The sequence below is a fragment of the Heloderma suspectum genome, chromosome 6 (genome assembly GCF_057233095.1).
Source record: "Heloderma suspectum isolate Gila_16-S chromosome 6, 16-S_ref, whole genome shotgun sequence".
In the NCBI taxonomy this organism is placed as follows: domain Eukaryota; kingdom Metazoa; phylum Chordata; class Lepidosauria; order Squamata; family Helodermatidae; genus Heloderma; species Heloderma suspectum.
Genome location: NC_139463.1, coordinates 128152707 through 128168531, shown reverse-complemented (window position 1 = coordinate 128168531; position 15825 = coordinate 128152707). Strand labels below are relative to the sequence as shown.

The 15825-nt window shown below is 53.2% G+C and overlaps 1 protein-coding gene across 1 annotated transcript in view; it reads left to right on the top strand.

Moving 5' to 3' along the window:
- EPHB4 (EPH receptor B4) overlaps window positions 1-15825 on the top strand; it is a 47529-nt gene that overhangs the window by 7807 nt on the left and 23897 nt on the right. The window contains exons 2-5 of the mRNA XM_084806830.1: window positions 4739-4809; window positions 8228-8909; window positions 12918-13073; window positions 13159-13488. Coding sequence (XP_084662956.1) covers window positions 4739-4809; window positions 8228-8909; window positions 12918-13073; window positions 13159-13488 — 1239 coding nt within the window. The remainder of the gene's footprint in view (window positions 1-4738; window positions 4810-8227; window positions 8910-12917; window positions 13074-13158; window positions 13489-15825) is intronic.

Below are 15825 nucleotides of genomic sequence, written 5' to 3'. Positions count from 1 at the left end.
AGGTGGACCCAGGGTCTGACTTCGCATAAGGCTGCTTCCGATGATGCCACGCTGTATGCAAAAGCCAGGAGTGACTGGGGGCTGTGGGGGGAGCCCCCAGGCCCACAGTCACTCCTGGCTTTTGCATACAGCGTGGCTTTTGCATACTGCTTCCCTCCCCTGCTCTCAGCTGGGCCTGTGTGTCATCTGCAGGGGTGTGTCATCTGCACCCCTAAACGGACAAGAGTGATCCAGTAGAAGGCCCATCCATAACACACTAGATTTGTTTGGCTTCTTGCAAAAAAAAAGGGCAGAAAGTCTCACAGTTTTCAAAGGTCCACCAGGATGTCAGGGCAGTCCCTGCATAACTCCCAAACCTGGGGAAGGACAGGGGGAGGGCTGTCCTTCTTGACACTGTACTCTCCTGGTTAAAAGATGCACTCACCAGCAGCAAGCACATTTGAATTAAAGCAGGTCAGCCGTTTGTTTACTCCTGCAAATGTTGCCCTCTAAAGAGCTGGCTTTAACCTAACAGACCTTGAGTTTGTGCTACATTTTCACTTTGAAAATATAAAATGTCACGGGGTGGGTTGTGGCAATTCTAGTTGTTTTAAACCAGGCAAGGCTGACATGTTGGCTGCTGTACGGTAGTGGCTCATGTGAAATGGGCGATTGAAGATGGGGTAACTGGAGATATGGGCGAGCCTGAGTTCTGGAGCCTAGGTCTGGTGTTCCCCACTCCGGCACCCTCCAGATGTGTTGGACTGCAACTCCCAGTTGTAGTCCAACACATCTGGAGGGCTCTAGAGTCGAGAAGTCTGGGTTAGGGTGATCCAAATGATTCCTCCAGTGCTGTGTGTGTTTTGGGGAGGGGGCGTGCTGTGGTGCTCCCTCCCATTTGCAGATTCCTGCCAGGGGACAGAAATTATATGGCATTTTTTCTTTTTTCCAAAGGGGCTATTAAATGAGTGTTTATTAGCCCCACAGACACCTGGTCCCTCTCTGCCCATGGGGGCAGGATGCGGCTGCCTGTAATTAAGCAATAAGCGGTGTATTAACGAGTGTACTGGGAACAGTGCCCTGGATTTAATTAATAAACTCTCTACACAGTGCAGGGCGTGGTCTTTTTTTCCATGCTGGGTGGGTGGGGGCAGGAGAGGAGGTGAGGACTCATAATTCCTTCTGGAAGGCGTCTGCTGGTGGTTTGGGGAGCTGCCGGGTTGGATGGGGAAAGAACCCAGGCGTTCTGGCTCCCCACACAATTAATTCAACCTGCTGTAACCTGTTCCCCTCCCCGCTGCCCCGAGAACCCAGGTGTTCTGGTTCTCAGCATTCTCTGCTCTAGCAAGTGTCCCCTGCTCCGTTCCCAAGGAACTCAGGAGTCCTAGTGCCCCCTAAAACCCACTCTCGGCTCTTGTAGTCAAGTCCTCCCACATCTGGGATGGATTTAGGCAGGAATGAGTGTGTGGTGATGGGTGGAGAGAGCCTTGGTGTGTTTGACGGAGAATTGGGGTGGGGGGTGAACTGAAATAGATGTGGGCTGCTTGAAACTGGGGGCCCTGATCAAGGTTGGGATTGGCTGGATCCCGCATTCCCCATAAACAGCATGTTGGCGGCGGGGGGGGGGGGTTGCCATGTTAGTCTGTTGCCGAAAAAACCCACCCAGATCAGCCTTCACCAGCTTGGCTCCCTCCCTCCTGCTGTATTGGACTGCAACTCCCATCATTCCCAGCCAGCATGGCCAGTGGGGATGATGGGAGATGCAGTTCAACACATCTGGAGGGTGCCAGGTTGCAGGGGGAGGCGGACCAAGGTTCTTGTGTGGCTCCATAAGACCCACAGCTTTATGGTGGCAGAAGCTTTTGCAAAGGCCCACGCCATAATCTATTGCTTAGTCTTAGTGCCACAAGGTCCTCTCCTCCCTGCCTATGCTCCCCATATGCAGAAATACACCCCCATCCCTTGCCAGCCGGCCCCCGCTCAGAAGCGGGACCCTCCATGCATGGGTGTGGCTGTGTGTGTAAGAGAGAGAAACTGCTTCTCTCCTGCCAAGCTCCCTTTGATGATTTTCCCCCTTTGGCTCCCTTCCCATCCGGTTTTGCCCCTCGGGCATCGGAACCAACCATGGCGTCACCCTGTAATTACCCAGAGTTCCCAGTTGCTCCAGCTGACACCCTCCCCTCCTCCAGGTTATCCCAGCATCCACTTACCCTGATGGGGAAAAGGAAAAAAGTCCTTTTGTGTTTTTAATTTCCTCTTGTGCTTTATCTTGGCCAGGTCTGTGGGGGTCAAAGTGGGTCCCTCTTGTCAGCCAGGATGTCTCTTTTTGGGGAGGGGTCCTTTCTTCTGCCTCCTGGGTCACTGCTAGGATGGGGGACCCACTGCAAAAAGAAGGAGGAGGAGAAGGAGGGGTGCAGGATGGAGAAATGGGGCAGGACATGGTTCTTTGCCATCTGTTTGGGCTGGGGGGCGAGAGGCGGGGAGAGAATTTATGGAGGGGGAAATGTCAGGACCTGCGGGTTTCTGGTGGGGATGAAATGGCTCCCACAGACAGCCCACGAGAAAAAGTGAGAATGAACAAACATGCGGCTAGATTACAGCAACTTCATCATTTATTTAGCCTTTTTTAATTTTGCAAAGCACTGGCTGGTTTTGTGGCAGTGGCCCTCTCAACAAGCACCCTGCAAGGTTGGCCTCTTGTATCTTCCACCGTTCTTTCCCCCCAGTTTGGGGGGAACTGAGGCCATGAGAACAAGAGAGCACGCAGCATGCCCACGGCGATAAGGCAATGAGTTGGTGGTAGAAGTAGCCCTTGAACCCAGGTCCCTTGGATGCACAGCTGGCTGGCAGCTCTTTGTCTCTGGAGGAGCTGGCGTACCAGGAAAACTGGGCCATGGCAGGGAAGACAGCTAGACGTCCTAGAGTTCCGTGCCTTTCCCCCCTTTAATGGTGCCATGCAAATGCGCTGCCTGTGGCCGCTGCATCACCTCACCTCACGCAGGGAACCCAGGTGTCCTGGCCGGCAGGTTCCTCAGCTCTGCCCCACTGCAGACCCTCCCGTCCTCCAACCCGGGCAGGAAGGAGTGTGCGTGTCTGCTAACACAAGGGGCCTTTTGTTCCTCAGGTGACCTTGGCAGCCGAGAGGGGCCGCTTCATATATCCCTCATGCCACCATGTACCAAGAACACGTGTGTGTGTGTGTGTGTGTGTGTGTGGGGTGTGTGTGTGCTGGTTTGAACTGAGGGGAGCTGTTCAAACTGGGGGGTGGCAGAGAAGCAGTTCCGAGCAGGGATGTGTTTGGTGAGCCAGGCAGAATGAGTGTCGTGGGGCGGGGTGGGGATTATAAATGTGGAGCGAGGGGGTATCACTGAAATGGTGGGAGTTGGTTTCCTGGCTCTGGGCGGTGGCGGCAGCTGTTTGGGGAAATGACGTGAGTCCGGCTTTTTATAAATATTCCGCCACCGAGCGTCCACCTTTGACCCTTTGGGAGTCCTGCTCTGTTCCCAGAATCCCACACAGTGAAGAGTAACAGAGGACACAAGTTTATATTGGCCCAACAAGTCTGTGCGTGTGTGTGTGTGTGTGTGTGTGTGTGCGCGCGTTTTTTTAAACAGGGCGGGGGGTGAATTTGGTTTGGATTTCTTACCACCTGGCTGGTGAGATATTATTTTGGAGTTCAGTCTCTAGGAAATCTGCATACATTTAAATGAATTAACTAGGTACCTACAATGTCCATGACTTTGGCTTTCTCCGCTCAGGTAGAGATGATAATCCTGAAAGTGTGGTGTGAGGGGAGATGTGGGGTGGTTGCTGCCTTGTGAGGAGACAGTAACAGGAGAGGAGGTCTATTGAGCACCTGTTGCTCCCACAGAGAACCCAGGAGTCCTAGCTTCCAGTTCTCCATAAATCTCGTAATTTCCTTCAAGAGAACCCAGGAGTTCTGCTCACCTCCCTTTGTTCCAACTCACAAAGTGGGTGGATGGACAGATTGAAACCACAGTGTTCTTACACCATGTTTTGAACCACCTTGAAAAAGAGCCGATTTCAAATTGTTGATTTAAGTATCATTTTGACTTTCTCACTTGCATTGCACTGAACAGGTAGGCATCTGACCTGGTTGCTATAACAGTGAAACTATCTTTGTCTGCAATCACATACAACTATGTATGTCTTCGCTGTGAGGCTGAAAGTAGATGCCCATGCCATTATCTGGACAATATCCAAATTTCCATAATTTGCACCATAATGAATGCAAGCAGTGACTGACAGTGGTGTACTTGGAAGGCTGCTAAACCTCAAAAAGTTGCAGTTTTGGCCCTGGTTTATTCTTCTACACAGAAAGCACTCTTTAACTCAAGAGGGTCATGGGTTCAGATTTAAAAGATTTTGAATGTAGACCATAATCTGTTTTACTTTCGGATAACATTTTACACCTGGATTGGCTTTTTTTAAGGTACACAAGTTGAGAGTGAGAGATTGAGAGAGAGAGAGATCAGAGAGCAAATTTTGTTTTTAAAATCAGTGGTTTTTGTTGTTCATGTCACTAGGGCTCACTCCAGTAGATGCTTTGCCTGCTCACCCTGCCTGGGCCAGGCCAGCACATCTTGTGGGTACCAGGTTGGGGAAGGCTGCACAAGACCATGAACCCTTCTGCTGCAACTTTTTGGGCAAAGTTAGCACTGTTTGTATGCTCTGTATTGTAAATTGCTCACTCCTGGCAAGAGATAAATGCTCCCCCATCTGTCTGCATGTCTTTTAGAAAGCCTCATGAACACCAAGCTAGAGACGGCTGACCTGCAGTGGACGACGTACCCACCTATAGATGGCCAGGTGAGCGGTCACTTCAACATGGCATCAGGGGGAAACGCCTGAGCTCCCAAGGGGTTCTTGGCCTAGGTCAGCATTCCTCAACCTGACGTCTTCCAAATGTGTTGGGACTACAGCTCCCATCATCCCCAGACAGCATGGCCAATGTTATCAAGTTGAGGAGGCTGGTTTCGGTGGGCTTAGGGCAACTTGGAAAGTTGGAGCCATATCCCTTGGAGGTCTATTAGGTGAGGGAAAATATCAGCCCAAACTCAGAACGTTTTATTTAAATATCAGAAGATACGTTCTGGCTATATAAGGAAAAGGGAAGGCAGAGAAACCCAGTGTTTCTCATCTCAGGTGGGGTGGGGTGGGGGTGCATGGGGATGGAAGGGCTTCAGTTTCCCAATTTCTGAGTGTATTTCCAAATATATGAAGTTGGCATACAAACCTGAGTAACTTTGGGGGCATGCAGATAGCATTTTCCTCAGTCCTGAATAATTGCAGCCAAAGTTCACGCAAACTTTGCATTTATGTCTCTGTTATTTATCATTGTGGGGCTGCGGTGGCTTAGTGGTTAAGACGCTGAACTGCAGACTGGAAGGTCGGCAGGACAGCAGTTCGAGACCCGAGTGCCGCGTGACGGAGTGAGCTCCCGTCTTCAGTCCCAGCTCCTGCCAACCTAGCAGTTCGAAAGCAAGAAACTGCAAGTAGATAAATAGGTACCGCCTCGGCGGGAAAGGTAACAGCGTTCCGTGCACCTGGGTGTTCAGTCATGCCGGCCACATGACCACGGAAGCGTCTTCGGACAGCGCTGGCTCTTTGGCTTAGAAACGGGGATGAGCACCACACCCTAGAGTCGGACACGACTGGTTGTTTACCTTTACCTTTTATTTATCATTGTACATATTCATTAGTCTGCTCTTTAGCCAAAGGACTTTCAGGGCAGCTTACAGGTTAAACAAAAACCATGAAACAACTGCAACAGATCATTAAAAGCAGCAGTGGCAGCAGCTCAGGCTCATAATAAAGCAAATAAAGCTCCAAGCTAAAATCTACAAGTTAGCCCTGAAAGGACCAAGTGAATAATAAAAAAAATCTTCACCAGGTTGACACCAAGTGATAGAAGCCGGGTCCCACCACCCAAAAGGCCCTTTCCCCAGTTAACACCTGCTGGATCTCAGAATGTGGTGGGAGAGCCTGGAGAAGGGTGTCTGAGGATGATTTCACTGCAGCAGGATTGTGTGAGAGAAAGAGGGGGGACTGAGGCTCGTTTGGGGCTTTAAAGTTGAGCGCCGGCATCTTGAGCTGCGCTCTGTCTCTAATGTGCCATTTTCCTGCTGAAAGTTTGTTTGTCTGTATAATTTCTATCCTGCCTTTCCGCCCAGAAAAAGGGCACTCGAGGCAGCTAGCAATAAAATCCAGAGGAAGAACAAATTAACTGGAGCACGGCATAAAGACACACACATCCAAGGCGCAGCAATGAGCGAGCTGGACAGCGCCGCCCGCCCCGCCCTCCGCAGCAGCAGGCCGGCTTCCAGGCAAAGGCCCGCCTCCACAAAGGCGCCTCTGCTGCCGGCAGAAGGGCAGCAGAGAGGGGGCCGCACTGGCCTCCCTCGGCAGGGAGTTCCGGAGCCTGGGAGCGGCCACCGAGGAGGCCCTCCCTGGCGTCCCCACCAGACGTGTCTCTGATGGTAGAGAAGGGCCCCCCTCGAAGAGAAGACCTGGGCAGGCTCTTCTGGGAGAAGGCGGCCTTTCAGGCAGCAGCCATCAAGTGTTACTGATGGGAGCCAATGCTAGGTTTGGGGTAGGTGGGGAAAAACTGGGGTGGGTGAGGGTTAAAATGTCCTCCCATTGTGGCATAGTCCCAATGCAGGCGGCGGGGTGGCCTTGGCCTTTTCCTTCTTGCCAGCAAAGTGACCTGGCCCATCTAAGCACGTTTTCTGGATCACGTCCCATCGGGCTTGAGTCTTCGGGGCCGGGTGGTCGTCCAGGTGCGAGGGTGCTGCTTCCTGCTGGAATTGAGGCCGGCCGACCCTCCCGCCACCTGCCCCTCTTCTCCCTTTTTTGGGAATTAACCAACGGATGGAACTCGTACAGAAGCACATTCTGTGCTCAGACTTGACTTTCTGTTGCGGTGTGACGGGTAGAACCGACGGCGGGATGCCAGCCAGCTCTCGGGCAGCGGCTGCCCGCGACTGCCCAGATGCCCGTGCCTGCGCGCTCTCAGCAGTCAGGGCCCGGAGGGGACACAGGGGAGGCAGACTGGGGTTGCTGGCGGAGGGGCCACGTCGCAGTACAGGGCCTCCCCCTTCAGAGGCGCTCGGCCTCTCCAGCCTCCCCATGCCAGCTGCTGGCAGCCAAGCACGGTGGGGGCCCGCTCGGCACTCGGCTCGCAGGGCACGGGGCGGGTGCAGTTGGGCTGCTGGGCTGCGGCGGGGGGGGAGGCTCCGAGGCCGGGGGGTCCGCTCCGGGTTTCAGTCAGAACTCTAAAGAGGCTCCCCAAGGGGCTCTGTGGAGTCAGACCCTTGCCCCGCAGGGACCCACCGGCCCCCAGTGGACTTTGGCTCAATCCAGCAAAGCGAAGCAGGCGCTCCTCAGCTTCTGCTGGCTTCGCTGCAGCCTTCTGCTTCCCCGCCGCCTCGCCTGTCTTCTCCTGCAGGCTGAGGAGGGGCGTGGATTGTCACTTGTTCCTGAGCATTCTTCGACTAGTCCGGCCCTGCCCAGCCTGGGGCCCTCGAGATGTGTCGGGCTGCACCTCCCATAATCCCCCAGCCAGTCCTCCTCCATCGGCCAGAAGACTAAGGGCCACTGGGGGGCTGAACCCCCTGGCTCCAGGAGGAACATCGTGGCCGGGGAGGGTCTGGAGCTCCATGGTAGAGCCCCTGCTTTGCAAGCGGAAGGTCCTGGGTTCGATCCCCGGCAGCATCTCCAGGCAGGGCTGGGAAAAATTCCAGCCTGAAACTCCAGAGAGCCGCTGCTGCCAGTCAGTGTCAACAGTACTGGGCTAGTTGCATCCAGGGTCTGACTCGGCATAAGGCAGCTTCCTCTGTCCCTGTGGCAAGGGTACTGCCAACCTGGCCCCATACTTCATCCAGAAAGGGAACAGCTGCAGGGAGCTTGTTTCGCCCTTCCCTGCCAGAAAGAACACCTAGGAGACCTTTGAAACGAAGAACAGGTGCTTGCCTTTTGCTTTTTTCCCTCCTCCCTCCCAGTCCCTTTTCTTTTTGTGTCATGGCTTTTAGATTGCAAGTCCGAGGGCAGGGACTCTCGATATTAATGTTTGTAAGTCGCTCTGGGAGCCTTTTTTGATTGAACCGCAGGGCTAAAATGCTGTAGCATCATCGTCGTCATCATTGTTATTGGCATTGTAGTGCAGCACAACTGGAGCGCGCCGGGCTGGGGAAGGCTGCTTTATTCACCTGTCCTTCCTCCCTGGCAGTGGGAAGAGCTTAGCGGGCTGGACGAGGAGCAGAACAGTGTGCGGACCTTCGAGGTGTGTGGCGTCCGTGACCCCAACCAGAACAACTGGCTCCGGACCACCTTTGTCCCGCGCTTGGGCGCCACCCACGTCTACGCCGAGCTCCGCTTCACGGTGGTGGAGTGCTTCTCCATCCCACAGGTCACCCGCTCGTGCAAGGAGACGTTCAACGTCTTCTTCTACGAGGCCGAGGCTGACCTGGCCACTGCCACGTTCCCCCCGTGGATGGAGAACCCCTACGTCAAGGTGGACACGGTGGCAGCTGAGCACCTCACCCGGAAACGGGCGGGCATGGAGGCCTCTGGGAAGGTCAATGTGAAGACCCTCAAGATTGGGCCCCTCTCCAAGGCCGGCTTCTACGTGGCCTTCCAAGACCAGGGGGCCTGCATGGCGCTGCTCTCGGTCCGCCTCTTCTACAAGAAGTGCCCCTCCGTCACTGTCAACTTCACCCTCTTCCAAGAGACGGTCCCCAAAGAGCTGGTGATGCCTGTGGCTGGGCAGTGCGTGGCCAACGCTGTCAAGATCAGCTCCCGGCCACTTAGCATGTATTGCCGGGAGGACGGCCAGTGGGCGGAGCAGACTGTCACTGACTGCACCTGCGCCCCGGGTTACGAGCCCTCCGAGGAGAACAGCAAGTGTCGAGGTGAGAAGACTGGAGCAGGATCACGTGGGGAGCCACAACGCTTTCTGATGGGATGGGATGGTAGGAAGGACGGGCGGTCAGAAAGCCTGGGTTCTTTGGGGTAAGCTATATAGACGTGCATAGCGTTAATCTGTGGAACTCGCTGCTGCCAGGTGTGGTGATGGCCACCAGTTTGGATGGATTTAAGAGGGGATTGGACCAGTTCCTGGCAGAGGAGATGGCTTTCAGTGGCTGCCAGACCTGATGGCTATAGGCTGGAGAACACGAGTGGGAGAGTGCTCTTGCCCCGCTGCCCTGCTTGTGGGCTTCCCATGGGGTTATCTGGCTGGCCAATGTGGGAACAGAATGCTGGGCTAGGTGGACCTTCCGTGGCCTGATCCACCTTCAGGGTGCTGCTTCTGTTCTTCTGGACAGATACAGCAATGCAGTTCTTGCAGGATGGGTGAAATCAGGATGCCTGGGTCCTTTTGGAACAGAAGAGGTTTGGTGGGGAGGAGCAGGACGGTGGTTTTTTTAAGGGGTGATATCTAGTGGGTGAGGTCAAGGTTTATGGCATCTGGGCAACGGGTGGCCCTCCAGATGTTTTGGCATGCAACACCATCAAGCCTAGCCAACATAGCCAGTGGTGAGGGATGATGGGAGTTGTAGGCCAAAACATCTGGAGGGCCCCCTGTTGCCCAGCCCTGTTTCAGGGGCAGGGGAGGACTGAAAAACCGTGGCTTTGTTATGAGAATGGAAGAAGAGCTGTCCTGGGCCAGGCCAAAGGTCTGTTCAGTCCAGCATTCTGTTTGCACCACCAGCTGACTCAGTGGGGGGCCCACAAGCAGGGCATTGAGCCCATGGCCCTCCCTTGCTGCCATCCCCAGCGGCTGCTATTCAGAGGTAGACTCCCTCTGAGCACTGAGGCTCGATATGGCTACGATGACCAACAGCCATGGCTGGCCCCTTCCACCTCCTCTTCCATGGATTCATTTCCCTCTTAAAAGCCACCTAAGCCCAAGAGCCCCCCTTGCATCTTCTGTCAGCAGATTCCGAGAAGTTAAGGATCGATTGTGTAATGGAGGACTCCCTGCCCCCCATTCCTTTTGGTGTCCCGTCCTGAATCTGCTGCCAATCCATTTCATTGGATGATGCAGAGTGTGATCAGAGAGGGAGAAAAGCACGTCTCGACCCACCCCCGCTCACTTTCTCCATATTATTAACCATTTTCTAAGCCTCAGTCACGCCACCCATCTTTGTTGCCAATTTTCTACCCTCGCAGGAGCGTCGGAAGCTGCCTGATACAGAGTCAGACCCTGGGTCCATCTATCCCAGAATTGGGCCAGATGGACGACTGACTGGCAGCCACAGCTCTCCCTGCAGGGTTTTGGGCAGCCCTGCTGGGAGCAAACCCGGGGCCTTCTGCCTGCAAAGCAGGGGCTCTGCCCTTGAGCTGTGGCCCCTAAAGGAGACAGTGTCCCCTTGGCCAGAAATTGAACCTGGGTTCCGCTCTCACATGGAATCACCGATGCAACTGGCTCCCAAACCCTCAGCTCTTCTGCCATTCCTTGTGGGGAGCTGCTGCAGCCCCAACTATTTTGGTTGCCCAGTTTGGTCCCTTTTGCAACGCTCCAACATCCTTTTTGAGATGTGGTGTCCAGATCTGCCAGCAGTGTTCCAGAAGTGGCAGAAGCCCAGCGTCTTTCTGGGGCAGGGGTGGTGGTGGATAGAATTCCTGGCTTCCCTCCTGGGAGGAACAAGGTGGGTGCGTTGGGTGTTTGGGGACGCAGTTCTCTGTGGTGGTTGGGGGACAGCTGCATTGGGGCCTCCTGGGTTCAGCACAGGCCACGTATTGGATAAAGAGACGTGTCTGGAAGCCCGGGCCCCCTGGGAGCTAGGAGTCTGGGGTTCTCCAGGAAGGCAGTGGGGCCTAGTGGGTGAGGACAAAGCGTTGGCAGGCTAGGAGTCCCAAAGGTGGTGGCTAGAGGAGAGCAAAAGAGGCCGGGAGGGGGCTGTCCTCCCTTTGACACCATAGCGGCATGCCTGCCAGTCCTCCCCGCGGCCCACTCTCTGCAGGGAGGGTGGACTCATCGCTGACAAGGCCGCTTGTCTCCCAGGAATGCCCCCAAGGTGGCCCCTCTCCCCACCCACTGCTTGCAGCTGCTTTCTCCCCCCCCCCTTTGTCTTCCTCTGCCCTTGTCTCCCCTCTGGATGGGGAAGGAAGGGTCTTTGAACTCATGGCCGGCTGGATGGCCCAAGGAATGCCAAATATCTACGGGTCAAGGGGAACTGGCTAGGAGGCGGGGAGGGAGGATGCCTCGAAACAGAGGCTGCTGGGATGGGGTGGTAACTTAGGGGGTGCTGGACAATAGCGAGTGGGACTGAGCGGGGGGGGGGGAGAGGTGTCCTTGAACGTAGCTGCCTCTTAACCCTTTGTTTACGACGTGCCTTCATGGTGGAAGGGCCATGCTCACTGGCGTGTGTCTCTCTCTGTGTATACGTGTGCGTGTGTCTGGACGAGATAGATGTGTGTGAAAAATGCGCCTCCTCCCCGCCCTTCCCCGCCCCATCTCTTCGCAAGACGAGGCTAGTTTAGTCATGCCCTGGGGCGATAATCCCAGCGTCCGACTCTGCCTGCGTGCAAGAGAGGCAGAGATCGCCCTCCGCTCTACAGTGAACAGAAGTGGGGCGCCCTAAGAAGGCTTGGAGGAGAGGGCCCTATCCTTGCCATGTTCACAGGGACTAAGAATGTGGGTGTGGGGAGTATGTGCCCCCCTGGGAAGAAGGGCCTGTCCTCTCATTCCCACCTGGCTCCCTGCCCCTCCTGAACAAGGAGGATCCTTGCTCTCTAGCAAGCCACCTATCTATGGCTCCCGGTCCCCATGTATGGACAGTGAAGTCAAAGTGAGGGCGTTTTGATGGACACATTCTTCTGGTGCCTGGGCCTGTCTTACTTTCCTTCCTTCTTCTGCTTCTTCTGTTTCTTTGGCCCAATGCTGACAGACTGCTGATAAACAGACTGGTTCCGATTGCAACATAGCTCCTTGTGGGGCTTTAAGAGCACAATGTTTTTTTGGCTGAATTTTTCCCATTAAGATAAATCGGCTAGAACAGTGAAGCTTGTCAGGCTGCACTTAACAGCTGTACATTCCCTGTTAGAACTGGGGATATCAGCTCTTGCGCCTCCTGTCAGGACTGAGACCATGGCCTCAAGCAATAACCCGAGGGGCCTTCAGGTTAGTGGGGATGTCACCCCTAGTGCCCCTCATCTTTGAAGGAGTCGAGTCCCTCAGCCCTTCCTGTTACACCATCTTTTGACGTTAGTCCATTTTGAGATAAAGAGACAGAGGTAAACGGCTCTGGGTGTTTCAGTTCCAAAGTAAGTAGTAATTTGAAGGCTGCTCATTCCAGCCCAAGTCTTTAGGATTCCATGCTGGCTTTCAGTGAAAGCCTGGGAAAATGAAAAATAGGTCTTCACCTGATGTTGAAACCCTTTCTTCATTTTCTCAGGCTTTTTAGTTCTTTGGTTTGTTTTTAAATGTGGGTTGTTGTGTTTTTAGATCTTTCCCTGAAGCTGCTTTTTACTCTGTTTTTATTCTGTTAAAAACTGTTAAAGGTTTTACATTATGTCTCATTATGTTGTATGTTAGGGTTTTCACTTTTGTGAACCACCCAGAGAAGCTTTAGGCTATTGGGCAATATAGAGATGCAATAAATAAAAAAATCAAGTAAAATAAAAGAAATAAACTGAGCAAGGGGAACAAACCGAAAGGGAGCAACATAATACTGCTTATAACAGAGTATTAAGTAAAACCAAGGCCAGTCACCAGCTCTTACCAGAAAACAGCTGTTACGGAGAATTAACTGCATAGAACAGCCTCCCCCAACCTGTTTCCTTCCAAATATGTTGGACTACAACCCCCAGAACCCCCAGCCAGCTCTGGGGGGAAACAGGTTGGGGAAAGCTTGCACAGAAGTTCTGTTGGTGTGGCCCTAGCAGGGTGTTCTGATCTTCTTTCTCACCTGCAGCCTGTGCTCCCGGGATGTTCAAATCTTCCCAGGGGGAGGGGTCTTGTCAGCCATGCCCCTCCTTCAGCAGTTCCCAGTCCCCAGGGTCGAGCGAGTGTCAGTGCCGCGTCGGATACTACCGGACTGAGAAGGAGCCTCCAACAAAACAGTGCACTAGTGAGTCATGGCTATGGGGAGGAGCTTGGAGCCGGGGTCTTTTGGGGTTTGGTGGGCCTAACCTTTGCCTCTCTCCTCTGCTCAGCCATGCCGACCGCCCCACGCAGCATCATCGCCAAGATCAACGGCTCGGTGGCCGTCTTGGACTGGAGCGAGCCTTTGGCAAGTGGTGGCCGGGATGACGTGGCTTACCACATTGTCTGCCACGAGTGCCCAGAAGGGCAGGGTTGCCGGCTCTGCTCCCGGGTGGTTTATGCCCCCAGAGCCAGGTGGCTCGTGGACCGCACGGTCACCGTGGAGGGGCTTCAGCCATACATCACGTACTCCTTCCAGATCCAGGCGGTCAACGGGGTCTCGAACAGGAGTCACAACCCGCCTCATTCAGAATCCATCAATATCACCACCAACAAAGACGGTGAGTTGTCCTCTAAAAAAGCAATGGGGTCTGGGCCTGAAGCTCCTGAATAACCTTCCCTAGCCTCGTGCTAGCTGGGAGTGATGGGTGTTGCAGTCCAACACATCTGGAGGCCACCAGGTTGGGGAAGGCTGAACTAGACGATACCGCCCTCGCATGCTGCAAGGAGAGGCGGCCATCTGTCCTGCTTGGCTAGATTTCCCTTGGCGTGAGGGCTCATAGGGGGAGAGGCAGTTCTGAGATTATCAGTCCCTAGGGAGCAAGAAAATGATCAACGACTAGCGAAGCCAGGGCGCAAGTGACAATGGAATGATCATAGAATCATAGAATAGTAGGGCTGGAAAGGGCCTACCAGGCCATCGAGTCCAACCCCCGACTCAGTGCAGGAATCCAAGTCAGAGCATCCCCGACAGGTGGATGTCCAGCCTCGTCTTGAACACCTCCAGTGTGGGAGAGCCCACTGTCTCCCTAGGTAATTGGTTCCATTGTCGTATTGCTCTAACAGTCAGGAAGTTTCTCCTGATGTTCAGCCGGAATCTGGCTTCCTGTCACTTGAGCCCATGATTCCGTGTCCTGCACTCTGGGAGGATGGAGAAGAGATCCTGGCCTTCTTCTCTGTGACAACCTTTCAAGTCCTTGAAGAGCACTATCATATCTCCCCTCAGTCTTCTCTTCTCAAGGCTAAACATGCCCAGTTCTTTCCGTCTCTCCTCGTAGGGCTTTGTTTCCAGTCCCCTGATCATCTTTGTTGCCCTCCTCTGAACCCTCTCCAGTTTGTCTGCATCCTTCTTAAAAGTGTGGTGCCCAGAACTGGACACAGTACTCCAGATGAGGCCTAACCAGTGCTGAGTAGAGGGGAACTAGTACTTCCCGGGATTTGGAAGCTATGCTGCTGTTAATGCAGCCCAAAATAGCGTTTGCCTTTTTTAAAGCCACATCACATTGTTGGCTCATATTCAGCTTGTGATGGACAACAATTCCAAGATCCTTCTTGCTTGTAGTGTTGTTGAGCCTCGTATCCCGCATCTTGTAACTGTGCATTTGGTTTCTTTTTCCTAGGTGCAGAACTTGGCATTTATCCCTATTCAATGTCATTCTGTTGTTTTCTGCCCAGCTCTCCAGTCTATCCAGATCATTTTGAATTTTGTTTCTGTCTTCCAAAGTATTAGCTATCCCGCCCAATTTTGTGTCATCTGCACATTTGATCAGCATTCCCTGCACCTCCTCCTCCAAGTCATTAATAAAAATGTTGAAGAGCACTGGGCCCAGGACTGAGCCCTGCGGTACCCCACGCTTTACCTGTCCCCAGTTTGAGAAGGTTCCATTGATAAGCACTCTTTGAGTCCAATTCTGTAGCCAACTGTGGATCCACCGGATCGTTGTTTCATCTAGCCCACTTTGAGCTAGTTTGCTCATCAGGATATCATGGGGCACTTCGTTGAAAGCTTTGCTGAAGTCGAGGTACATGATGTCTACAGCATTCCCATAGTCTACAAGGGAGGTTACTTGATCAAAAAATGAGATCAGATTTGTCTGGCAGGACTTGTTTTTGACAAATCCATGTTGGCTTCGAGTAATCACGGCATTGTTGTCAAGGTGCTTCCAGATGAATTCCTTTATCATCTGCTCCAGAATTTTCCCTGGGATTGATGTCAGACTGACTGGTCTGTAGTTCCCAGGTTCCTCCTTTTTACCCTTTTTGAAGATAGGGACAACATTAGCCCTCCTCCAGTCATCTGGCACTTCCCCCGTCCTCCATGATTTCTCAAAGAGAATAGACACCGGTTCTGAGAGTTCTTCTGCCAGTTCCTTTATTACTCTAGGATGCAGTTCATCTGGCCCTGGAGATTTGAACTCATTCAAAGGAATTAGGTGTTCCTTGACCGTATGCCTATCGATCTCAAGCTGCATTCCTGCCCCTTCAGCCTGTACTTCACCTTTGCCAGGGGGCTCATAGACCCTCTTTTGGGAGAAGACTGAGCCAAAGTAGGAATTGAGCACTTCTGCCTTTTCTTTGTCATCTGTTATCGTTTTGCCATCCTTATTTAATAGCTGAACAACCATTTCTTTCCTCTTCCTTTTTCTATGCATGTAGCTGAAGAAAGCGTTTTTGTTGTTTTTAGCAACCCTCGCTAACCTCAGCTCGTTCTCAGCTTTAGCCTTCCTGACGCCATCTCTGCAATTCTGTGCAACCTGCCTGTACTCTTCCTTTGTTACTTGGCCTTCTTTCCACTTCCTATGTGTGTCCTTTTTTGTTTTCAGGTCATCCCTAAGCTTTTTGTGGAGCCACATTGGCTTCTTCTGTTGTCTTCCACCTTTTCTTCTTGTTGGAATTGT